At 39.9% G+C, this 27,410-nt stretch overlaps 1 protein-coding gene across 9 annotated transcripts in view, besides 1 other annotated feature; it reads left to right on the top strand.

The window, feature by feature from the left end:
* toc (toucan) overlaps positions 1-27,410 on the top strand; it is a 76,442-nt gene that overhangs the window by 43,983 nt on the left and 5,049 nt on the right. For 2 of the 9 annotated variants that reach the window (NM_001042864.2, NM_001273059.1), the window contains exons 2-6: positions 872-1,351; positions 2,739-2,882; positions 6,429-6,587; positions 19,536-19,810; positions 19,917-20,153. In NM_001042864.2, the coding sequence (NP_001036329.1) occupies positions 1,225-1,351; positions 2,739-2,882; positions 6,429-6,587; positions 19,536-19,810; positions 19,917-20,153 (942 nt within the window). In that variant the 5' untranslated portion in view covers positions 872-1,224. Of the gene's footprint in view, positions 1-871; positions 1,352-2,738; positions 2,883-6,108; positions 6,345-6,428; positions 6,588-9,892; positions 10,970-14,312; positions 14,801-19,535; positions 19,811-19,916; positions 20,154-27,410 lie in introns of those variants that run through there. The other 7 variants (NM_057805.3, NM_164524.2, NM_001273061.1 and 4 more) reach the window with 6 other exon arrangements.
* Positions 22,573-27,410: part of a mobile genetic element that runs on past the window's edge.

The raw sequence follows: 27,410 nt of genomic DNA, 5'->3' as shown, positions 1-27,410 counted from the left end.
AAATCATAGTGTGCAATTTGTCAGCTCATTTGGGTTTGGGTTTCGTTTTGGCTCGCCTTTGTCCGTCGAGTTATGATGACATTCAAACATGTCAGCAACTGCCGTGCAAAGTCGGAAATTCAGGCACTTGGAGTGGGAAATGGGCATTTTCCTTCACTCGAAGATTTATTTGGACTGTGTTGCAATGTTTTCTTGGCCATCCATGCACCTGCTTCACTTCGCTCTGCTGTGCTTTTTCCGCAGCCAAAAAATCGGGGTCGCATTGTCGCATAGAGTGCCTCCTATTTTCTAGACCATTTATCATTCATGTTGCGAAATGCAGCCTGCAGTTAGTACAACAAACAGGGGCATTTATTTTTGCACTTACAATGTAGATTAAATGGGTTCTGGTGGATGGATGGTATAGTTGAATGACCAAATCTTCAAATACTCTGGCAGAAAATTGTATCTTACAGTTCATCTAGATAATGTATCTTTTAGATATGCAAGAATTACCTATCAGTTTCATTTGGAGCATACCCTCTGGAAGGGTATGATAAATAGTTGCACTAAATCCGCACGCTTAATTAAATGTAAAATTGTTTTCATGTCTGGGCTATAAAGTATTCGTCTATTTCGAATTTGTGTGTCTAGGTTGTTGGCATCCTAAAAAGATTTTATGTCTAATTCTTGGAATGCTTTCGCCTTTAGTATGTGGAAAATGCCATCAAATTGGAGCACCCATTGATGGTGCCATTAACAATAATTTAATTAAATCGGATTACAGTCGGTTTTGTGGGGGAGTCATGAGTTAAATGAGGCGTCTAATTGAATCGGCTAATGGCCGCCAATTAAATCTAACCATTATAAATCCATTCAATGTCAACTACAGGAGGAAATATGTACATGGCAATAAAAAACTAAACAAAAAACAGTACTGAAAATGTCAACCTTGTGGTAATCATAGAGCAAAAGTGGCTTTGCAAAAAAAAAAAAACGTGGTACACCGAGTGCACAAAGCTAAAAAATGCATTCAAGCGGCAATTGTCAGCGACATCAAATTAAATTCGCCGCCATCGCCGACGTCTGGAGATTGTGCGCGGGTGTATTAAACGAGAGTCTGTGAAAGTGAAATTCGAAGTCGTGATATCGATCAGATTCAGTTCAGAGCAGGCACACACTCTCCGGAAAACTCTTGTGCGGATCAAAGACACTTTGTACAAATCGAAAATCCAGCCAGTCAAAATGGGTGCCCACAGTTCGAAGGAGAAACTATCGCGTTCGTACTCCGAGCGCTACATCCATAGCCAAATGATCGAGCGCGAACGCTTCGGAAGTTTTGGCAAGCGGGCCTCCAAAGGCCTCACCAAAGGTGAGTTTCTGGCGGGGATCGGGCTGTAAATGCTAATGAGGTGAAGTGGTTATGGGCTAAACCCACATCGAGGGCATTGGCTTGCAGCGTAAACAGAGCCGGAGTTGCGTAAGCATCAACGTGGGTTATCTTAGATGATAAGCCATCACCTTTTTTGTGACAAACGGGGCAAACAGCTTAAGGTTAAGTAAGAGGGAATTCCAGATAAATTTAAAAGAAAAAAGGTTAACTTTTATAGGATACATATTTAGCGAGCTCAGAATGAAATTATACCAAATGGTTAGTATTCAAATTTGTCTGCACTTAATGTTTAACTGCGTACAAAAGCAGAACCACCCAATTCACATAACCTCCATTTCAAACGTAATCCCTTAGCACTTTTAAGCTTTGTTGGAAATTCCAACTGCGGTCCGCTTATCAAGCCCCCACTATGCCACAAAAGGATTACGTGACTCGGTGCAACGCTCCGCCCAGATAAAAAAATGATTTTCATTTTCATTTGGCCTAAGCCAGGTTGCAGCCAGCGTGCAACTTTTATTTCCATGTCCATGTCCAGCACAATTAGCCGTCAGCTGGAATAAATTTATTACGTTGTCCATGCCGCAGACGCTTCTGTGGTCAACTCGGAAATGCATTTTCCCGCCGGCTCCGTTGATTAGCGGCCCTAAAGTGGCCAGGCCAGGCCCACAAATGGTGGCTAACAAGTGCCGAGTTCGGGCCAACTTGAATTGAAGATGGACAATGGATGGTCGTTAAGGAGGCCCCTGAGTTTAGGTGAATCCAAGTTGATTAGTGGCGAGCAGGGTATGAAATATGATTGATTGCCATTGGAAATTTGTTACTACCAAGTGGAAAATTAGATTAACTAAAGAAAGTTGTGTCTTGTTGTATATATAGCTTCTTATTAGTCATTCCAACTGTTGTAATACCAAATGCTAGAACAAAAATATATGTTTAAGTACCGCCAGCAATGTCTTAATCATTTCTTGAAAAAACTAAAGTGCACTCAAGATCTTAAGATCATATGCGATGGAACTCGTTCTCCACACCCGTTGAGAACTAATGGACGTCTGCACGGGCATAAAACGATTTCACCCTCGGTTTGTGTACAGACACTTCAATTATGGAAACTCTTTGTTTTAATCCACAAAATTTTAAAATGCAAATAGCGGGACCCCCAACTGTTTGAAAACAAGTGTGATTTTGCCTTTGAGTTTTTAAATGGGAATCCAAGTGCACAGCTCGATTCAAACCAACCCAGACACTTTGAGTCTTTGCGTTTCGTGGCAACGTGTTTGCGCATAAATTACGCATCCGCATCATCCACATATTGATTTCCTAGCAATTTTTTTTTTCACATTTCTCCCCTCATTTTTGTCTCTTGCAGGAGCTGCCAAAAAGCGCGATGTGCGCAATCTGAGCATATCGCCAACCGATCTGGGTCCGCCACCAAAAACCCAACAGACAACCAAGGGACAATCGACGCGCAGCAAATCATCGGCCACGCCCACGCCAACGCCCACATCCATACGTAAGTGCAGAGATTTACATATCACTAGGATAAGTTGAAATCTTAATGGGTAAAGCCTTAAATACATATTTTATTTATAAGAGTTGTCAACTTGCTGAGCTTGGAGCAAAGTATAGCTTTGAATATTTTAGAATTATATTCCAATTAAACTTTTGTGACTTGAGCTATGCCACTTGAAATCGCATAAAATCTCCAACATCGTTCTTACTCTGTTCACAGACGGAAGACACTTTTTACAGCTTCTTGGAAATCCCCTTGAAAGGTGTCAACTGTTGTCAAGAGTCCGCCCTGCAACGCCCCACCTTTTTCGCTCACTAGAGTTGTTATAGCCTGGCTAAATGCGAAATCATCACTCAGGTGAAATGATGCACAACTTGTTGCCCTCAATGAATTGCTAAATCTGTCCACCTGACCGTCGGTCTGTTCCCTTATTTCACTCACCTTGCTCCGCCGTAATGGTGTCGTATCTTGAAGTCACTGTAATTCAATTGAGGGCGTGTGTGCTGGCTTCCAGTTGGTGTTGGAAAAATAATTTAGCGCTCCATTCCCACAGTTTGATGTTTGGATCTGAAGGGGAAAACTGGGAAAAATCTGTGCCAGCTGCAGTTGGGCAACAGCTGCTGAGGTGACACTTTGTCTGCAGTCTCCTTCGACGCAGCTTGCCCCCAAACTCCTGGCAGAGTACATGTTGCCACATGTGCCTGCGAATTCTGCGCAAATTTGGCTCCGTTGACTCATTCATTCCCTGTGAGTCATCTTAAATCCCCCATCAAGTTGAAATGAATGTGGTAATTGCTTCGCCTGGAGTCACTGATTGCTTCATTGATTTTGTTGAAGAGGCAAGAGATACATTTTCTCGAGAGCCTCTCAAATTATTTGGTATTATCCTAACATAAATCTCGAGGAATTTTAAAGTACTGTGTTGATTGAAATCATCACGTCTGCGGAAAACCTAATTAAATCATTTTTGCCACTTGCTCAATTAACGCATTTCGTTCATTGTATTCGAATTTCGATGACCCCATAAATTTGTATATTTATGCTGATACAAAACTGGAGCAACCAAAACTGAAACTTAATAAATCATATTACTGCTATAATTGTTTTAAAGAATTAGAAAGGATGGAAGAGTTAACTTCCCGGAGTTTTAGTGGTAGTTTTAAACTCCAATTATTTTCTTTAGTTTTTTAAGTTTCTGCCTGACTTTGTGCGGGTACCATTATTTTGTTTACGATCGTGTACGGGTCATGCAAATTTTTGCAGGCCTGCATAAATTAGCCTTAATAGGGAAATGCATTGTGTTCGCCTGCCGAGATGTTGCTAAATTGCTTGAAATGTCGCAGGGCTGGAAATGAAATCGCTAAGAGAATGCTTACTCCTCCGTTGGATTCTATTTATAAAGTCGGTCTAATTTAAAATGACTTCTTTTGTCCCGATCTCCGATCATCGTCATTGTCCAGTAGGAATTTCCAGAGTGAACATGCTTATCGCACCATTTTCACAAGCAGAAAAGCATGAAAAACGATGTAGAAACGTGTTTTGCATACCCGATGGGGAAAAACGAGCTTTTTGCTTTCGGCTGGAATTTCTTGTACTAATTAAGATTTATTTTGCCAACATGCAATTTCATGCAATTAATGCCTCTAGAGATTAATCAAAAAGAAAACATATTTACAAATTCTAAGCCAAGACCATATATAATAGCTACTCTATTTTTAATGGTTTATCAACCAAAACGTGCCGTGAGTTCTTTCACCTCGCCACTATCTCCGCTGATAAGCAGAAGTTCGATTAACACACCCATTCCAGCTAATTGGATGGCCCATAATCGAATAACTATTCAGTATTCACTGGACAAGCAGCGCGATGGTGCAAACGTGATGGTTTTCAAGCCCACACTGCACTCCATTAACCCACGTCTGCCGGTTTTGGCCAAAAGAAAACCACTAAAGAAATGATTATTGGCATAATTGCGCAAGATCGATTGAGTCGTCGGCACTTTCGCACCTCTTTGTAACGTTCAGATTAGCTGCCCACGCATCTGATTTTCGTAAGAGATCCGGTTAGGTTTTATACCTTATGGGTTTAATTCACCAATTGAAAGATGTGGTGGTCATAATAGTTCTTCATGGGTGGTAGCTCCAATAAAGTTCAGAACTCTCGTCTGACATTGACATTCGTGGCATTGTAAACTCTTTTTTCGGCCTGCACAATTCCATTGTTTGTACTTGTGCCCGGTTTTTTTTTCTAGACTTGTACTAGCCATTTATGGCTTCTGGCGCTGGTTTGTTTAGCGTTTTGTTTTGCGTTTTTTTTTTTTCCTTTTTTTTGCCTTTTTGTTTTTGCGGTTAGCATTGAAACCGAAGCGGTGACAACCGGGCTAAAAAGATCTCAGCACGAGCTGGAGAATTGCAAAGACAATATGGGAGATACATACGTATTCCCAAGTGGAAGTGGTCGTGAGGTCAGTTGGTGGACAGTACTATTCGTACAGGAAAATAAACAGAACAAAAGCAGCAAATTATGCTAATTATTCAAGGAAACCTGTATTGTGTGCAAGTTGCAAGAGAAACTTTAGAAACTAAAGAGTTAGGTTAAGAGTTGGAAACTTAAGAGAGCTGCCATATGGCATTCGATTTAAGAGAGATCCTTAGCAACATTTAACTGCTTGCCTATGATGCTTTAGCAACATTTCAATGCATTAGAGAAAATGAACAACTAGATTAATTGGGATAACATATTTAAAATGCCCATGCTGTTACCTATTTTAGTTCTCAAATGAAATAAAACTCAGCAACATGTTGCGCTCTCTCGACCAGCAACATGTGAACTGCTTTCTGGCACTGCTTGCTGCACGCACCTGCCTTTTTCATGCCACTCTAAAAAAACAGGTGTTTCTGTTTTGGCATTCTTTCCCTGTTTTGCACCTTGTGTTGCAGCACACAAAAAAAAAAAACGCATGAGCACTGCAACCTGGAAATGCAAACTGGTTTTCTTTTGATTTCATTAATTTGGTCAAATTATGACATGCTGGGCGGCCAGCGACTCGGGATCGCTGTTTCCCCAGCCGAATTCAGACTCGGATTCAGTTGCAGATGCAGATTCTGGCGTTTTCTGCGCTCCCTGCCACTTGAGCGTTCAGGTGCATTGATAGCCGGAAAGCGGGATTTTTATCATAATAGTTGAACCAAGTAGGCTCAACGAATGTGACAATTGCTGTAGAAATATTTCGTACAAAAATTATAAACTTTGCCTTATTCCAATTTGAACAAATAAATATTGCATCCGTATTTTCATTCTTTATATCATATTTCGAATGAGACCTGATCCTCGGAGTGGTATAGATAATAGATAATGAAAATATGGGCCTACGTAGGTTTATTCGCAAGCATTTTGGCAGTAAAAATTCATTGGGCAGTGCAGTTAAAATTATAAAAAGCATAGAGAACGACGAGTTGAAAAGTGAGTTTTTTCCGGTTGCCTGAAAGTATGCCGCATTATTTACATACGCCCTAATCATATTACCATTCGACACATTCATTGCAGATAAACGTTTAAATGGCACTTTGGCCAGCACGGCAGCAATTGCAACACCCATCAAAGGAGTGGCCACCAAATCCGGAGCCACAAACAAGCTGCAACAATCGGCAAAAACTAAATCAACCGCGAGTATCAAAAGTCCAGCAATTGTCGGCGTTTCCGAGGGTAAGTGTCAACAGAAAAGTAAAACATTTCGAATAAGTTAATTAGCCGCGCGAAGGGAAATCGAATTTGGAGCAGCTCAAATTGTAACCCCATTACTTATTTCCTATTTCCCTTGGGCCAACGCGAAAGACGCGAAGTGAAAGCATACGAAATTCAAGTTTACTTCAAATCAAATTAATTTTTATCTGAACGTGCCGCCAAAGTTTTTTGTCTGGCCATAAAAATTTGTTACATTGACGCACAATCACAATCACACAATGGTCGATGAACAAAGTTGGCTGGTCCATTGCAAAATGCTCTCCTGGGGACAGTTTTTGTGCTCAAAAGTTGGCTAACTTTTGTAATTAATATTAAGGCAGCTAATTAGCCGTTCGGGGATTACGAACTGAGCTTCTGCGCCACATTAGTTATACTTATTATATTTACGGCTAGTTCTATCTTGCCTTACTTGCTGGTGTCAAATGCGTGGCACGCCTCTAAATGATTTCAATGGCAAACTCAGCACTTTGCTGTGTGGGTTCGTTTATAAGCAAATAAAATATTTATTTGCATTGAGGTGGGGCAGAATGCCACTAATAGGCGGTGATTATCTTAATGGGATTCGTCTATACGACTTGCTTAACTAATTTGGTCTTCTTCGGTGAAAAAATATCTCAAATTTCCAAGCAGTAATTAAGCAAATAGTACAATGATAAGTATTATCTAGTAATAGTTTAAAGACACTCTTAAGTTTTCCCATTCGATTCAATTTTAGTGGCAGAACTTCTTGGCTTTTTAGCTATCAGTTGGGTTCTTTATCTGCAGCCCGTTCAGTAGTTGAGTAAGCCAGTGAATTTAATGGCCAAGTTATCCCACATACGTATATGTGTATGTGTTTTGTGTGCTTACATAATCGTGTGCATGACCCCCACTTGGCAGGTGGTTCTACATTATGGCCCCACACACACACTGAGAGAATTTCCCCTCATCGTTCTGCGCACAAATGTCACAACTTGTTTATGCCGCTTTGCGTTCACTTGTGCTGCCCCCACCAATGAAATTTGCTTTGATGTTCAGCGAGTTGTGGCCGCCGTGCGTTTTGTTCTTGTTTTTCATACTGGGCGTTGGTGCATACTCGAGTGACCCCCACGTACTCACCCCCTTCTCAACTCATGAGCCACTGCATCGTTTTGGCTTATTTGAAGTTAAATTGTTTGTTAAATGGCATAATGCGCACTCGCCCCCCTGCAATGTAATTCTCACCCGATCTCTGGGAATATTAGACGTAAGCAGAGCTCGAAGCAATCAGTTTTCACCCACATCTGTTTTTGGCGCTGATTTCGACTATTTTGTCGAATTTTATTTATTGCTTTCACACCATCCACTTTGGGGGAGCGATCAATTAAGTTGTCATTTAATTTTGATTGTGCGTGATTGTGGCCCGCATGTGAAGTCGACGTTGGGAAAGTTGCGATGATATCTGAATGCTCTTCTGCGGCTTGTTGGAAAAAAAAATAGTAATGAAATCGTACAGAGATTTATAGAGGATTTTAATATATTGTAGCTCATCTTTAAAATACAGCTAATCTTAACTTTCCTACACCAAATTCTATCTTAAGAGCAGTTACAATTATTTTTTGATAGGGTATAGAATAAATAAAGGAATCGCCAAATCTTTTTGGTTGGTTTGCTATCGGGTGTGTGTCTGTAGCTTTGTGTGGCCAAAGGCAGTCCATTCCGCGTATCTGAGCGCTTGTTTTCACTCTAATTTATGGCCTACACACATCAAGTTCATTGATTTCAGCGCGCAGTGTCGCCGCTATCGTGGGCTTTTCTTTATGGCCACTTTTCACGCTCTTAACCGATTGATTGTCAAGCGCTTTTAGCCATCTGTGTGCGATGGCACGCTTCGAGAAAGACCACATCATCGTAATCTATTAACTGTTTTGCATTTTGCAATGGCAAATTGCTGACTGGCTGGGAAAAAGAAAAAAAAGTTAATGGCCGCCGCTCTTCACAAGAAATCAAACACCAACACGCACCTTTCCAGTATCTTTGCATTGCTCTCTTCGTGCCTTTTGTTTGGAAATACTTTTACTTTTCTTCGACGGTTTTCTGCCATGCGTAACCAATATGAAAACCTATTACTACTTTTAGTATTGAGTACGCCAGCGTTTCCACAACAATTTGCAATTCATTACGGGCCCACACACATGGAACGCTTTTGAAAGCCGAAAGATGGTTGGGCTCATTTAGCAGATTGCTTCATTGGTGGCAAATAATGTAATTGAAATAGTGTCGCCCCAATTAATCCATGCTACCAATAAACTATGCTTTCCTACATAATTACCACCTACTAATAAAACAAACAAAAAATTAACCCACAAAAATGTATTGAACTGTCAGCGTTAGTTTCACAAACTCAATTCGCATGACAAATTTATGCAAGTTGAAAAGATTGGGATTTCTCGAGTCTTATAATTTGCACACAAAAGTTGACTTAAACCGAAGCCAAATATTGCATAAATTGTTGGTAGCTCTTAGGGCTTGAGTAATTTCGCCTTTGAATAATATATTTTGGCGTGAGAACTGCGATTTGCGGTAGTTATGCATAAATTTTGATCATCGGGATTTTTATGGGCATATACATTTTAAACCAATTTCGCAAGCACTGCAATGAGAGAGTTGGCTTTCTTCGATTCAACAATTGTTTTGGTCGCTTATGTAAGTCACCGAATTCCTATTAATCTGAAACTTTCGGTTTTCGAATTACATTCAATATCCATCCGGCACACGCCATGATTATTTCCTTGTTAAATCAATTTCGGTGGCCTCTATTTTGGTTTGAATGTTCGCTGTATCCGGGTCGAGTTGGTTAATTCTATTCAATAGAAATGCTTTCTTCGCTCTCCATAATTATCCCAGCTTAATCTCGGCAAACCTGATAAAGTTTATAGCCCTCAAGCTTTTAACTGGAGCGTGGCTCTTAATGAGCCGGTGTGTTCTTACCATCCGTAATCATTATAAACTTTTCTCCACTTCTGTATGTGTACATACATGTGTATAGCAAGCAAGCATTTTGTATTTTGCATACAAACTCGGTCGAAAAGCAACTTTTGCTGTTGGCCAACTGTGACGCGAAAGTCATGGCGACAATATTTGAAAAACTCAAAACAAAATATATAATTACATTTGCCGCAAAAAGGTTAAAAGTTGATATGTAAAGGGGGCGGTTGCTTTCGATTCGATATATGTAGGCGTTGAATCCATGTGGTTTCCGAAATCTGTTATTTGACATTGACACTTGGGTCGTGCGGGACGCTGGAAATTCAAAATATTTTAATAAGTTTCAACAAAATTTGTTTCCGTCATAATATCCTGCTATTCTAGTTTCAAAGCGTTTTTGAAATTCAAATTCAATCTTTCGTCGAATGTGCTGATTTACGTTTTACTTGAGGACTTTTTTGTAAGGCAGCAATTTGGTGGCAAGCTTTTGCCATATCATTCGCTGCACAGTCGCTGGAAGTTCGAGTTGGAGTTGAAGTTGAATTGGAGTGGAGTTGGAATCGAAATAGCAAGACCCAAGTTAAAGCCGGTGACCGAAAGCAGCGACGTTGGCGTCGACAGAGAGATCGAGAAAGAGAGAGCGATCACTGTGGGGATACACTTCAGTTGCGCGGCGAACTCCGAGACCAGCGGACGTCTTTTATTCGCGCAGTGTATGACCAGTGGCTAACCAAGCAAATAACCAAGTAGCAACTGTGTATAACAGTGCAAGTGCTGCCCAGTTTGAGAGCCACTGACAGCCCCAGGCGCATGCTCCACAAAAATGGGTCTCAACGAGTTTGTGTCACTTTTGTACGGCTCCTCACAAAGTCTGAATGCCCACAAGGACGCGTCCACGTCCACGTACCCATTGCCATCGGTCGCGGATTGGAAAGAGTTTCAGCAGATGTTGAAAAATCACAAAAATGTGCAGGTCAAGAGGTACGGCTTCCAGGATTACCATCACTCGCAGGACTTTAAGTATGGCAAAATATATTCGGGAATCGGAAGCGCAGCAGAAGCCGCAGGCAATGGCGGCGGCGGCGGAGTCGGTGGAGGAGTGACCAAGAGGAATGCCTCCAATGGCGCTGGCCAAAACAAACTTCTGAACAACAACAGCAGCACGCATAACAACAACATGGCCAAGACATCACGGATACCCACAACCACCTCAAAGTCCATGACTTCCTCGGCTTCCTCCTCCGGCAGCAGTGAACTGGACATTCTCCGCTCGTACACAAAGAATACCATCAAATCCTCGCTGACATCGTCGACGCCATCCAGTTCCTTTCTATGGAACTCCTTTCGCATGCCACGCAAACAGAAATCTTCGCTGGCCGAAAAGAAACAAAGCGGCGGTGAGTAGATGAAAAAAATCAATTCGCATACTGGGAAAGTATGCTGTGCACAAAAATAGATACTAGATATCAGAGTGGTGATGTTCCTAAAACTCACTATCTGTACCAAATTGTTAATTGCCTGGAGCAGATTGTGATTTAGATTTAGATTCCGAGTGACCCATTTAGTTCTCCTTTTCTCCTTCACTAAGAAAACAATGGGGAATTGTTTTTTTTTTTGGTTTCTGGCCGTCGGCTATTTGGCTAACAAGGTAGTGAAAGATGAGATGCGAGATCTTTGAGTTGGGCCACACAAAACCCACTGTGAATCGCATTGTATAATTCGAAAATTGCTTGGGCATGACCCACAACCCAAAGCAAGAGGAAGAAGAAGAAGAAGCATAAGTCTAACGGCATCCAAAACTATCTTAGTTATAGGGTATGAACAATCTTATGTTCTCGACTAATGCCAAACGAGGCGTTACAATAATTTCCACTGAAGTCATTTGGTGTCTGTGCTCCTAATTTCCGTTTTTTAATACTCTTCTTCAACACTTCTTTTTTTGGGTTTTTATGCTCAGCTTGGCAAATACGATATTTCGTTTTTTTTTTGCCATTTCATTATTTTGGCTCAATTATGAAACTTCGCCTTTGGCTGAACCGCTAAAAATAAACTCAACATAAGTAAGAAATAACATCTTAATTGCTGGAGTTTTTCCTTTTTCATGTGCCAAGTCATTTATTTGGTTTGAATGTTGACACATAGTGAGATCACCAAGGCAAATAAGTGATTTGACAAAAGTTTCGATGGTTTTAGTTGAACGATCATTAGATATTGATATGCTTATTTTTTGGCGGTAACCCTTGTATAAGAAAAGTTACTATAATAGATGGACATAACATATCATCCCATACTTATTTCGAAGTTTGTGTCCACTTCAATACTTTCCCTATGATTTCTTGGCTCTATTGGCTGTCCCTGATTCTGTAAATGTGATATCCTAACTGATTGGCAAGTCTTATCGGGGCCATTAAGTATTTATGATTCCTAACACTTTTACACGAAAACATTGAGGCATATTCTGCGCATGTCTCGCCATCCGAAGGCGCAACAAGAAGTGGAAAACCGCAAGCTGGCCGGTTGGTTCACTCCTCTTCTTGGCCATGGACCAATATCGATTTTCGGAGGGCGCCTACTCTGATATGTCTCTGATATTACAGCCTGTTTTTTCTGGTATCTTAAGAATCCCCGACTAACTACCCCCGTTGATGATGATGATGACGTTGATGACTCATCGGCGGCGAGCTACCCCAACAAAAAAAAGTATCCAAAACTTTCTCTCTCTGTGTCGCTTGGCTCAGCATAAAAATTGCATAATGTACTTTTTCGCTTGTGTGTTTGTTGTGTGACACACTGACACTCATTGTGTATGAGATATATGACAGCCGCAGCGGCAGGACATGCGCAGTTCGTCGCAGAGAGGCTCCACTGTTATAACGCTCTTGTTTACAGTGCCCGCCAAACTGTACTGAAACATTTATGGTGCGTTTTCCCTGGGCTTTTAATGTTTTCATAGCGCGAAGTGAATTAATACATACATCAAAAAGAGATGGTAATTAAATCATAGCTGCTGTGCTCATTAACGGTGCGGTTGCGCTTTTTGGCGCTACCAAACTGTGACCACATGCCTTTTCTTAATGGAGTCAAGTGCAGGCAGAAAACAAACGAAAGAAGTCCGCATCCAAGTGGCGGCTTCTGGGCAACGGAGCGCAACAAATTGTTGCCACTGGCGGGCCAGCGAATCCAGTGAGAATCCGGGGAGAAAAGAGACCGCCACTTGATTGATCCATGACTTTCGGTCTCGATTTTTGGCCGACGGCCAAGTTGTCAAGCGCGGACCACGGGGCGTATGCGCAATGCCATTTAATAGCCACAGATAAGCATTGAACTTGCCTTTCTCCCGGCCAAGATTGCCCCGATAGCCCCTATAATTAAGGCCATGTGCCTGTTGCAGCTTTTTATTAAGACATGTGGATTCTCACACTAATCGATATGAAATGGGTTTAGGGAACTATGTTAATAAAAGGGGATTACTAGATTGCAAAAAGCTTAGCTTGGCCTGCTTTAAAAATGGTGAAATGCAATAGAATTCACTGGAGTCAATTAAAAGTTAACTCCAATTGTGAATTTTAGTAAGCCATAAATAAATTTGTTAGGCTATTAACACATTAATTAGTCGAATTAATTAAATACTTAATGGCTTTATAATTATGATTTTCTATCGCACATGGTTTTATGGTTTTTCTAATTTCGCAAAAATTTCCAGCGATTCGCCACGCTGCCCACCTTCCATTCCATTTGCGCGTTATAATTTGAAATTTGTGCGTGGATAATTTAATAACTTTGTGTTCCCCATCCGAAGTCTTTCGCCATTACGCTGGCCTGTCATTCCCCCCATTTCTATTTGATTCTTTGGCCAATTTGTCGCGACGCAGTGCTTTGTGAATGGCTCGGCAGGCCAAATAAAAGCGAACCGAGAGAGACCCTAGATAATAAACCGTGCCACCGACTTTTCCATTGAATTACGCACAGCGACGTGGAAAGTGTCGAGCTTTTTCGCTCTCTGTACTTTGTGTCTGTCGATGGCAGTGCAATTAACACTTGTTGACAAGTTCACTGGGCCATGCTTTTACTTAACGTATTTAACTTATTGCGTGAACCGCCCACGCTCTTTGTGGAACAACAACAGCTGCCATGATTTTGTGGCATTAAATTTTGATTTATATTGGGTCATTAATTAGCAGCCAGCAGTCGCCCAGACTTTTGGCTTCTGTAAAAATTAATTAAGCATTGCTCATACGCCGCGTGGCCCGCTCGTTTCGAGCGCCTGCTATGGCAATTACGTGACCCCCAGTGATGCACTGCGCCATCCTCGACTGCTTTTGTCACCAGAGCTCTCCATTGAGCATGATAATAATTTACTATGCCTCAGTAGTCTCCTTCTGCGGCTGACGTCACAGTTTGATTTTGTGTCTCTTTTAATTATGGATGATTTTTGTTTATTAATGCAAGGCGTACATGAACATGATGTACACTAGAAAAATATTCTAATGAAGACATTTTTTTCTAAAATTAAAATTACGTTGTGGAATTCTTTACTTAAAATATATTCCTGATAAAATGGAATTTACTTTTCTTATATTCACATAAGTTAAAAGTTCTTAAGTTCGAATTTTACGTCCGATTTTTTCCATTGTGTACTTGTGCGCCATTTGTGGGATCCCATAATCCACCACATGGTGAAATCAGGCCCCAAATTAGCAACAACTGCGTGGCGAACGATCAACAACGGCGAACAACGAGGAAGATCGACGATGAACAACGAAGACACAACGACAACGAGAAAAGCGCGCCTCTTTCGTTTGAATTAAATTCACTAACAGTTTATGCTTAGAAGTTTGCGCTATCGCGTCGCTCGTTCGTTGTTCGATTTATAAATTTTCACCGGCGGTTAGCCATTTTTTATGTCGTGCGTACGCCGAGCATTGGAAATCGGAAGTGGAAAATGTGAATGCGGTGATGACAAGCAGTGCCTGGAAATCCCAGTCAAAGGGCTCAACCTCATTAGCGAGGTTCCCAAGTGTCGCCAATTAAAATCGATCCATCCGCCATGGCAGCTACGCGTCCATTAATTGAAATCCCAGTGCGAAATTAAGCCAAATAGAGCGGAAGCACAATGATGGCACTGTGCGATGTGGGCGGAGCTGGATCCAATGCATCCACTGGATCCGATGGAGCTGTCAACGCAGATTTGTTTGCGAACTGCGATTATGAGGACGAGGGAATTGGCGGTAAGCTGGCGCTGGGATTTCAAATTGATAAGGGAATGCTTTAGTTTTCCTTAAATTCTACCATGTATCTGAAATTAAATTGTTGAAATATCAAAGTTGCGTCGCAATTTTCGTTTTTCTCATTCACTCGTTTTTCAATGCAATTTATGTTTGTATATCAGCAAAATAAATGTTGTGCAAAATAAATAGAAAAGGCCGACAAGCCAAATATTAAAAGCAACAAAGCTGAAACCAAAAAGCATATGTACAAATTTTGATGTCTGGCCTAGAACTTTGGCACATAGCACAAACATGAATTTGGCATAAACATACACACAGTAGGAAAAAAAAATTAAATTAGTGAGTGGGTATTATGTATATGAATATTTATTAGAATTTTTATTAACAAAGCATTTATTTATTATTTTCTTTAATTCAATGTACACTCGATTCATAACTGCCTAGGGTATTGCACATTTCAAACCATTTCAATGCCACTTTCCTTTACTTACTCATTTGCTTTCCAGTCATGAAGCTTTTTTCTGGGGTCTTTGCTATCGTGGGACTTTGGTTATTATTTTCATTTGTATAACAACCGCAAAATAATCTGAAAATCATATATAAACCGATGATATATGCGTAGTAAAAGTTCGAAATTAAACGCACACTCAGTCATGTAATGATTAATTAGACATTTGGTATATAGTGCACTGATTTCGTTTATTTTGCGCTTTTTGTTGTGTTTTTTTTTTGGCTGGCAAAAGCAGAACGGTCAATGTTTTCGTGCACAACTTATCTAAAAATAATCATTAGAACTTGAGCCAAAAACGAAAAGTGTTTTAAAGGCTTATTTAGCCTCTGAGAAGCGATAGGAAAATGAAATGAAAATGCGCCAAGCGACGACGACTGTGCGACCTTGAAATGTGCGTTTGCCGAGTGAAAATCATGAACTACAAACAAGAATTAAATACAATAACCACCAGCCATAATGGATGAAATAAAAAATCCATGCCATAAATCCCTTGATATGCGTCTTTCATCACTGCCAACATCGTGGGCAGTTTGAAGTGAGTTTTTCTGCCTTTTGACTCTGCCTGATTGACATTCTGCAGAAATCGATCGTCTTCATCTACATATATATCTTAAGATCCATATATGTATGTAGAATGGGCTGAAGAGATATTCCGCTGGCCCTATTACCGCCCTTAATTCGTATCCACTGTTTATTGGGAGTTGTTTATAGCGACGCAGCTGCTTTCCTTGATTTTCAAGCAAACAAATTGGTTGGCACAAAGCATAATTTAGTGCAAATACTGTTTACATTTTGTCTCATTATGGGTCGGTGAAAAGCGATTTGAATGACGTGCTCATCTGTTGTTTTCAATTTCATTTGGGGGAAGTGTAAATTTTGGTTGTTCGAATGTTGATGGCTCTTCCGGCTTGTAAAGTGTACAATATATATATTAATTATAGCACCACAGATCTTAGGCAACTTTTTGTATAAAAAAAAGCAGCGATTGTGTATATCAAACTAGGCCTACATACTGCGCCCCTTAACATTTCTTTTAATGAATTATTAAAAGCTTTTGGCTATCAAGATCCTTGGAATTTCCATGTTTTTTTTTTTTTTGCATTAATGAATCCGCTCGCATACTTGAGATATTTCTTCATAACATAATTTGCACAAAATCACCGCCAGGCACTTGACTCTCGCCACAGAAAGTGCTTCTGTCTCGTTGCTAAAACAATTTGTTGTTAAATTGCAATTAAAGCGTTGTCTATTTCGCTACGCACCCCTGGAACCCTTCACCCCTCCCCATCACATCAACCGACTCGACTGCAAACACTGTGAAATAAAACAGATACAAAGTTACATTTACAAACAGTCGAGTCGAGTGAAGTAAAGTGATTTTGGCTGCTTTTTTCGCTTCTCCCAAAAACGCAGCTAATTGAAATGCCAGTTTGCCAGTTGCCAGTTTCGACTGGCTGCTGTTGTTCGCTTTTAATTACGCGCATTTTCATTGGACATGTTTTTGTGGGTCGCCATGGGTTAAGACGGGTTGTTGCTGTCATTGTTGTTGTTGTCGGCCAGCAACGAGCCGAGTTTTCCAAAATCAAAAAAATCCGCTAAAAAGGCGACGGCAACAACAGCAGCTGCCTAATGCCAAATAAGATATTTCGGAATTTCAATTATTTTCCATCGCCCAGTGCTGCAGGTACGTCCGTCCCACAGTCCCGCTGTCCCACTGTGCAGCATTCAATGTCACACAGTGCCCACTGTGCACAGCACAGCATCGCATTCGCATTTACCTCGACACATGTCGGGTTTTGGCGAACCGAGACCCGAGACCCAAACTAAAACTCAAATCCCAACCCAAACCGTCATTATGAGCTCGGCTGACCGAATGCGAACCCTCCCGGAGACACTGACTCCGAATCCGAATCCGAATCTCGGTGCGCTGATGTTGATTGATCTTGGGTGGGGGAGAGTTTTCCACACCTGGTGGATGGTAGATGGTGGATGTCGGATGTCAGTGGTGACGGTGGAAAGCCACCAACACTTTCTATTAACTTTCGCAGTAATTGTAATTTGCGTATTTTCAAAAGAGGCATGATTTTGGGCGAAAAAACGATGGAGCATTTTATATATTATTTAAAACTGAAGTTGATAGCCTTTGTGCAACTACAAGTAATACAAAACCCATACGAACCTCTTTCAAAAACAATTACACCCATTCACACCAAATTGTCGGCGGTATTTGGGAAAATCCACGCGCCCATGTCAACCCAACAAAAAAAAAAAAAAAAACCAAGCAGAACGAAGAATTTCTGAATGAAATCACCCGCTGCTGAGTTTTTCCGAGACCCATAAAAATCCAAGTGCGAAATGGGCTGGAAAATGGGAATGCGAACGGAAAAGCATAGATTCCGGCCATATAACTACTGAGGTGGTCGGTTTCTCAGCCATAAAATGCAGACCCATCGCCATCAGGGGTCTGGGTCACTCCTCAGATATGTCAGCAACTTGTTGCGATTCTACGCGAAGACAAAACAGGGCTGTGAGAATATTCTGCGCGAAATCAGGGGAAAATCCGCAACAGGATTTTCTTGGCCTTGCAATTAATTGGTCGTAGCTAATGTCACTTAATTGCCTAATTGCCATGAGAAATGCCGTCTTCAAAAGTCGTGTGCCAGACTTGTTTCGGTCGTGTGTCATTGAGATCTTTCAAAGTCGAGGTGGTGGATGAGGTCCACAGGTGATGCTGAAGGTCTGCCATTAATAATTATCATTAAATATGTTCTAGGAACATTCGTGGGATATCAAGGGGAAAATCCAATTGCAGTGCCTCAATATTGTCTGCATAATGTCCAACTTGTCTTTGCCCAAATCAAAATGCCATTCGGAATTTTGAAAGCCAGCAATAATTTATGTAATAATTTATGCTTCGATTTGCTAAACAACATAACACATACATTTCAGACGAATCCGGTTTCTTTAAATCACAGTTTGATTGGTAAACATTGCACAATCAATTAATGTGGCTAAAATCGAACGCCATCATTTTAGCCACTTTGCTGGTTGTCTTTGACTAATTTGTTCATTATTTTACAACCTTAATTAATTTCCTGAAGCAGCGGGTTTTGTTTTATGGTAGAGCTTGTATTTCTCTCGGGGAAAACATAGAATATAAATCAAATGTGAAGTTAATCCTACAAAGAAACTACTCTCTCTGATTCGCTATCAATTTTGTTAGTATTAATTTACTTTCGATGGCTATAGACATACATCCCGGGGTAATGATCTTGACAACAACTCCGGAAGGCTTACAAGCTTAAATTTGCTTTCGCTGCAAGCAATTGCGATGCCAACTCTAGCAAACATGTGCAAACATTGACAACTTTGTATGCGCGACTCTGGCTATAAATTTATGCGGTAACATAAAACCGTCAACGGTTGATTATGGCCACACATTGGATATACATTTGTGTATATCCATGCCGTAAAGTTTTGGGCTTGGCCGCAGCTTCGATTTGGAATCGGGCAGACGGACGACGGCATGGCTAGTAAGGAAATCGGGCCAAGTTATGGCCAAGCAGTCGGGCTGGCTGGCTGGCTTGCTGGCTGATCGATGGTTTGATCATGGCGGGGTTGCTGAACTCCCTCCCGCCACTTTTCATGCCACATAAATATATATATATCTATATCCCCCCCAATCTGAAGGCTTGTCAAGGCCAATTTGTTGACCAAAAAGTGGCCACGCATCCTCTCTAATTGACGGCCACCCGATGCGAGGAGCCATGGCTATCGGGTAATTGATGATGATGAGATGGCCCGCCTCTGACCCAAAGTGGTATTTAGCTGGTGACGGAGGGCGTGGTGCGACTTACACCTAGATATATAGCTTTCCCTTTTGTCAATGGAATTATGCTGTTTTTTTTTTTGTTTTGTTATTTTTGCGGCCACGAAGCAATTACTCATGTAATTTTTTTTGGCCTGGAGAAGCGTGGTGGATCCACAGCTGGGTGAATCACGGTTAGCTCATCATCGTTAGATCATCAACACAACACCTAGATTTTCATCTGCCAGTTGATGAGCGAAGACTTTCGCCACACGAAACTTGCGTAATCCTAGGGATTTGTTGGGTTACAATTTGATAATAAGTGGCACTTTCGATTTCGCGTTCGGCAAATTCATAAAATGGTTTCACGTTGAAATAAAGCACTTCTGACCTTGTTGTTTCTTGTGCCTTTCCAGAATCCCTGCGCTCTGGCGTGGATCAAACCGAACTTCAGGAGCTGAACAATGGGCAATCTGCTACCGGTTGTCCGACGCCGCCGATGGCGCGGGACTCAAAGCGTACGTCCATTGGAAATGAGTTACCCTGTGAGACGGAGGCCAAGTTGAAGAGATGCGAGGACCAGCAGGATCCACAAGCATCCACGACGGCATCACCCCTACCGATGATCAATCCACAGGAACAAGAAGCCAGTGGCCAGGTCAAAGAAGCAACAATCACCACTGCAAATGAGGTAAATCGATTCTAAATGTATATATATTATTATTTATATATATTCACAATCGTCGTTATTTTCATATTAAATATTAATATTAATCATATTTAATTTTGAAAACCAGCCAAACGCCTTGTCCTTGCCCGACGAAATCAGCAATTCGGTCAGCTCGACGACGATGCTGGCCACGCCCCGCGTAGACATAGCCGCCCAGTATCCCGTCCTGAAACCATTCACAGAGAACGGAGAGCTGGACTGTGCCCGACTGGCCAAGTTCTTCCAGGACACCCAGTTCGAGAGGAAGGAGGAGCAACGCCAGATTCTGGGCCTCTCCGTAATGGTGCAGTTCATGTCCAAAGAGGTAAGTCTTAAAGTAGCGAGTAGCGAGTAACTAGTAGCGAGTACTGAAGGATCAGTGAGGGATTTGCCAGGAAAACAGGCGCCAGGGATTTATATCCCTGCCATAGCCCTTTGAAGGCAAATCGAATAGATGCCGGTATAGACACTTTTCGCCGTCCTTTGTAATTGCCAGGCACATGTGCCGGATCGCCTCGGATCGGGATCACCTGCTCTAATAATTCCCGAATTGTTCACATATACACGTGCTCGTATGCACGACTCATTGTTTGAGAAATTTGCCTTAATCTACGCTTAAAGTTGAGCTAATTTTGTTTAATTGTGTCAGTGCCGGCTAAGCCGAGCCCCTGAAAACTGAGCCGGGGATATGGGTGCACTTTTTGTGTTTGCGCTAATTAAAAACTATACGGAAATTGTCAAACAAAAGTTGGAAAAATCCCCCGAACCCGTTCCTTTGTCCCTTTCGCTTTGTGTGGAAGCCTTTCTCCGTCGAAAAATGAAAGGGTGTGAGACGGTGGCACATTCAACTTGATCCACGAAGCAGCTATTCAATTAATTGTTTGCCATTTTTCGGTGTAAAGGATTCTGATAGAACAAAACGAGAAATCGTGGATATACGTGTGAGTTTTGGCGAGATTTCTGCTTGAAAAGTATATAAACGCTAAAGGATGCGGAAAAATGCGGCTTAGGCAGGCTTTTTTTGTAAAATTTTACCTGTTATTTTGCAGGCAGGCAAACCTCACTTAAGTAACAATAACAAGGCAATAAAAATCCGCGACAAACGCGAAAAACATTATTTTAACATTTGCATATATTGGCGGAGAAGGACCATCTCTACAGACATCATCTACGCACATCATAAATCGATTTATGATGATGTTTGTCTGCTGACTTCTCAACCACAATTGATTTACGTAGAAATGGCCAAATTCCGATTTGCCCTCAACTTGTCGGAACAACAGATATATTCTGCATCTACACATTTTCCCCAAGCCACCTATGTGTGTTACCGAAAATGTTGACAATTGCGTATAGCCATTGTCTTTGGGGCAACACATGCAGAATGCTGTCAGGATAATGGAAACAATTGCCAGGACCAAGCTGCTGCTGCTGCTTCAGCTGGAAAATCAACCGATTTAGGCGGTCTTATGCAAGCTGAAAGTGACACAATACACAGAATGAAAGGATAATTCCTTGTGCCATTGTATTGATGTCATTTGAGTTGGTCATTTGCGAACGATTCTCTTCTCTTCACTTTTTTTTTTTTGAAAGGAAAGTCATTAATGTGGGGAAAAATTCCAGAATCCTTTAAGCTGTTGTCGGAATTTTTGCACCTTGAGCTGGGGAAATTTTTGCAGGAAGTTGCAAAGTAGGAAAAAAGGAATTAAAATTCTGCAGCTGGCGAAATTCCTTTCTTTACCGAAGTAAAGACATATTTTAAAATATATTTCCGATGCTCCCATTTCATATGTAAGCTTAAGACTGTTTTCAACAATTTTTTTCACCATTTTAAACTACAAATCTGTAAATGGCACAGAATAAATTGCTTAAATCCTTTCGTTGCGCAAGCAATTTGCATATTTATTCAGAGTTCTTGTGTTTGTTTAAGGCACGTTTCGAAAAAAAACAAACCCGGTGTTATTAGAGGGAATTACGGGAGAGTACACCACAATATTTGGCTAACTTGTTGGACGCGGCTACCGGTCAGGCCGCAAATGCAAACATGCAGGGGATTTCTTTGGCCGGATGGAAAATTCCAGGGAACGCGGCAATCGTGCGCAATATTTTCCCACTAAAAGCCTAAACTGATGTTCCAATAGTTGCAACACAAATATTTATTTAGATGTGATCCAGCGAGATTTCACAGCTCGGTGTGAAAACCGAGGAAGCAAGGTAGGACACAAGGACATCACATCGTTTGCCGAAGGAGACCAGGCTCGTGTGCATTTTTATTAGGTTTTTACGATGCGCTATTAAATGCGAAGGACAATCGCCGTTGCTTTAAATCCATAAATTACAAAGTGCGCTACGTGAAATTGCCTCAACTGCTGGCGAAAGGATTAAATCCAGTCGAGTCGAGTTGAGCTGAGCCAGTTTCACGGCGGCAAGTCACTAATTTCAACACTTTAATTGCGAACACGTCCTTGTCAGGTAAATAAATGTCGCTGTCTTCGACTGGCCATCATCTACAATCTACTCCGACTGTCACCCATCGAGACATTGAGATTTCGGTTGAGACAGAGATTTCGCCGGAGACAGCAACATGATGGCTATTAATTTGCTGGACAGGATCGACGGCGACGGCAGGCGTGGTTGAGGCAATTTGCAATCGCTGGTCGGCAACTCTTAATTTGGGGATCAGATTTGGCTAGGCGACTATCGAGCACAGCAATTTAAAACCAGTTAAATAATAATTTGGATAATGTTGTAATTTATAATTTATATTTCCTTTCTTAATAAATAAATAAATAGTCAAGTTTATGTTTGAGTTTTATGATTTATATTTTAAGTTATTTCAACTGCAACACCAGCACCACGACCTACTCACAGCAAAAAACGTACAAGAAGGAAAGAAGGAATAAAAAGAGTGGTATTCTCTTACAATATGTTTTATGGCATAAAAGGTGTGGCCATTCATATCAAATATAAAGTAGTGTTGTTTAACGTTATTTTTGTAGGTTGAATAGTATATTCCAACACGCCCCCTCAAAAATAACGTCTATAATTAAAAACATAACAATAATATTCATTAGTAACTATCAAATGTGGGTGGTGTGCATTCTGGGAAGTGTTAACTGATCCAGCATTTGCTGCGAGGATACGGGGAAAACCCAGAAAAACCCGATCAGATCATTGTAACAAAATATGTTTACAGGAATTTAAATTTGAAAAATATATATAAAAATTTCATTCAGCATTCGATTGGTCGTCTTGCAGCAAACCCAATTTGTCTCGTAACTCCACAAATCTCGCAGCAGGCAACGGTTTTGTAAATATGTCAGCCAGTTGATTCTCTGTAGGAATATACTCAAGACAAATCACATTATTCTGAACTTGCTCTCTGGCAAAATGATATTTAATATCAATATGTTTAGCTCGTTTATGACATGAGGGGTTGTTTGCTATGCTAATACAGCCTTGATTGTCTTCGTAAATTTTAATGGGGTTTTCTAGTTTAATGTTAATACTAGTTAATAAAAATTTAAGCCATAGAGCTTCTCTCACGGCTTCAAATAGGGCCATATACTCAGCTTCAGTTGATGAGGCTGCTACTGAGTTCTGTCTCTTTGTATTCCAACAAATGAGATTAAAATCAAACATTTTGAATAAATACCCTGTTGTACTTTTTCTATCAATTTCACTACCAGCCCAATCAGAATCCACATAACCAATAATTTTATTTTCAAATGCCAAGTTCTTTTTAAAAATCAATTTCATATCGATAGTGCCCTTCAAATATCTAAGAACTCTTTTTAAGTTCTGCCATAATTCGGAGTTATTTTTGCTACTATATCTGCTCAAGATATTTACTGCAGTAGTTAAATCTGGGCGTGTACAAAGCATTATGTACATTAAACATCCTATGAGGCTACGGCATGGGGTATTGCAGTCTTCATCTGAATTAAGTAATTCATAATTTATTTTACTAGGTAAAGGAGTACTAACTGCATTACAATTTTCCATGTTAAATTTACTTAAAATTTTTTTAACATATGCAGATTGGCTTAAATAGATTTTATCTTCCTGCATCTCTATCCTAATTCCAATAAAATGTTTTATTTCATTTAGGTCAGTCATCCTAAACTTTTCCATTAAATACCTTTTGAAGTTATTCATTCTTGTCATATCTCCTGTAGCTATAACCACATCATCTACATATAATAATACATATATGTTTTCATTGATGTTACCTTTGTCTAAAATATATATACAGCGATCAACTGAAGAGTTTACAAACTCACACTCTTTCAATGCTTGCTCAAATACTTCAAACCAGCATCTAGCCGCTTGCTTGAGTCCGTAAATTGCCTTATTCAATTTACACACATTGTCACTATTACACGATATACCTTGAGGAAGTCTCATATAAATTTCCTCTTTTAACGTGCCATTTAAGAAAGCTGTTTTTACATCCATTTGATGGACTTTCAAGTTATACTGTATTACTAATGACAATATAAATCGGAAACTTGAAATTCTAGCTACAGGAGCAAATGTCTCTTCATAGTCTATTTGGTATTTTTGAGTGAATCCTCGTGCAACCAATCTAGCTTTGTATCTAATTGGATTTCCAAGTTCATTATATTTAACAGAAAATACCCATCTGCTATCTACAATATTTTTGTTTTCAGGCCTTTTTGTAATTGTCCAAGTATTATTAATTTTATGAGCATTTAACTCTGTATTGATGGCTTCTTCCCAAGAAGATTTATCATCCCTATATTGAATTTCATCAAATGAATTTGGGACATCGTTAAATATAGTGTGAGCATTTAGAACAACTTTATTTAGACTATTATCCTCTTCATTATAGGATATCTGAGGCTTAGTCTTTAATCTCTCACTTCTTCTATTAATAATTTCTATGCCATCATTTTTAGTTGGATTATCAATTCCAATTTCTTTTAAGTGCTCTGCTGTTTCACTTTCCCTACTCTCATTCGGGTTGCCTGATCCCTTACTTTCATTCAGGTGATCATCTCGCTTTCTTTTCTTACTCTCATTCAGAAAATATTTATTACTTTCCTTACTATCTTTCAGGAATTGTATGTTGTCGCATTCCTTACTCTCATTCGGGAATTCTGTTTGTATTATTTTCCTACTGTCATTCGGAAAATTTTTATTTTCACTTTCCTTACTATCTTTCAGGAATTGTATGTTGTCGCATTCCTTACTCTCATTCGGGAACTCTGTTTGTATTATTTTCCTACTGTCATTCGGAAAATTTTTATTTTCACTTTCCTTACTATCTTTCAGGAACACTGTTTCAAATTTAACAGCTCTAGAATTAACCATATTGGTTTCATCGACAACAACATCTCTTGCGACAATAAATTTTTCATTTACAGCATCCCACAACTTAAAACCATTGGGTTCATAGCCCACAAAAATACTTTTAAATGATTTATCATCAAACTTTCCTTGTTTGTTTTTAATATGCACATAAACAGTTGCACCAAACACTCTCAAATGTTTTAAGTATGGCTTCTTATTGTGCCACATCTCATATGGGGTCTTTGAACTATCAACAAGTGCTCTACTAGGAATTCTGTTGATTAAATAAGTAGCAGTTAATACTGCTTCGCCCCAAAAGCTTTTATCTAGCTTTGCACCACTAACCATGGTTCGAGCTTTTTCCGTAATGGTTCTTATCATTCTCTCAGAAACACCATTTAACTGAGGTGTATGTGGCACTGTTAAGTGATAAGAAATTCCTTTCTTAACACAAAATTGTCTCATCTCATTTGACAAGTATTCTCTACCATTGTCAATGTATAAGTACACAACCTTTAAATTAAAATGAGCTTCACTCTTGGCTACAAAATCTTGAAACATGCTAAACACATCAGATTTATATTTAATTAAATAAGTTACACAATAATGTGTAAACTGATCAACAAAGATCACAAAATAATTTTTATCATCTAAAGTAACTGGAGTAATAGGCCCACAGACATCTGAGTGTACTACAAAAAGTGGTCTTTTAATATGGGTCTTATCTTTCAATTGTTTAAAAGGAAGTCTTGCCTGTTTACCATTTAAACAGGGTTCACAAATTTCACATGATAACTCTAAGTTGTTTAGAAGACTTTGATCACTAAACATATTCTTTCGTTTTATTTCTAATAATTTGCCATCGCTTATATGGCCAAACCTCTCATGCCATAAACGAAAATTATTTTTATGCTTAGCATTTATAGAATATGCTTGAAAATTGATCACAGGTACATTGTTTAACATACCTGAATTTTTGACAACCATTAACCCATTTTTCGAAATGGTTACACCGCTTTTGTCAAATTCGATCGACATTCCTGCCTCTTGGAGACGCTTTACGGACATCAAATTACCAGCAGCTTCCTTACAAAAGAGTACATCCTCCAGTGTAATCTCATGGTCATTCCGTAGTCGGACAATACCACGCTTAGTGGCATAAATAAATTCGCCTTGCTTGGCCACTGCAATCTTAAGTGGAGGCACAACCTCCACACTGTCGGTATACAGCGACTCATCATTTATAAGATGGTCACTAGCACCAGAATCAAGGACAAACCCGCAGTTGTCCATCACTGAAGTATTATTCACTTCTTTTACCATAAACGCAATGCCGTGTGATGTTGCAGTTTGAACTTGTTTTTCATTTTCTTTATTTTTATTATTTAATATTCTTTTATAATGGAAACAATCTTTTTTAATGTGGCCTTCTCTGCCACAGTGGTGACACTTGACTTTATACTTTGAATTTCCCTTGAATATTTTCTTTGGTTTAGTTACCCGATTTTTAAACAAATTATTTTTATAAGTGTTATTATTGTTGTGCACGATCGCGTTCATAACTTTCTTGCTTGTATCGTTGTGGTCATTTTTAATTTTAATTTCTTGATCCAGCAATCTATTTTTCACAAACGCCAATGTCAAATTTTCTTCAGATAATGTCTCTATCGCTGTAATAATTCCATCGTAACACGAAGGCAATGTGATCAGTAGATGAGAAATTTTATCCATCTCTTCTATTTTTGCACCAGCTGCCAACAATTCACTTATAAGTTCGTCAAAAATATGAAAATGGCTTAATAGTGACATCTCACTCGATAGCTTCAGAGAAAGCAAACGTTTTCGCAGCGCCAGTTGCGACGCCAAACTTTTTCGTTCATAAACGGCGTCCAAATTCTCAAGAATCTGACGCGCCGTAATGTCGCTTGTTGCGAAATTTAAAAACGAGTCGCTTAGGTACTCTATTATTGTACTTTTTGCACAACGCTCTGCCTTTTTCCAGGAGTCATCTACCTCGTTAGGCATTAAACCATCAACTACTTTAAGCACATCTTGCTCGGCTAAAAGAGCCCTAATTCTAAATTTCCAAATCGCGTACTTCTCGCCATCAAACGGCTTAATATTACGTTTAGCCTTGTCCATTTTTCACTCAAATTCTGAGAAGGAAATAATTTCACAAGAATGTGAAAAAAAAAGCTATTTCACAAGAATGTGAAAAAATGCTATTTCACAATTTATTTTCACAATCTTTAATTCACAATTTAAT

Source organism: Drosophila melanogaster, chromosome 2L, assembly GCF_000001215.4.
Source record: "Drosophila melanogaster chromosome 2L".
Taxonomy (NCBI): domain Eukaryota; kingdom Metazoa; phylum Arthropoda; class Insecta; order Diptera; family Drosophilidae; genus Drosophila; species Drosophila melanogaster.
Note: the sequence above shows the minus strand (reverse complement) of the source record. Positions and strands in the feature narration are given on the sequence as shown.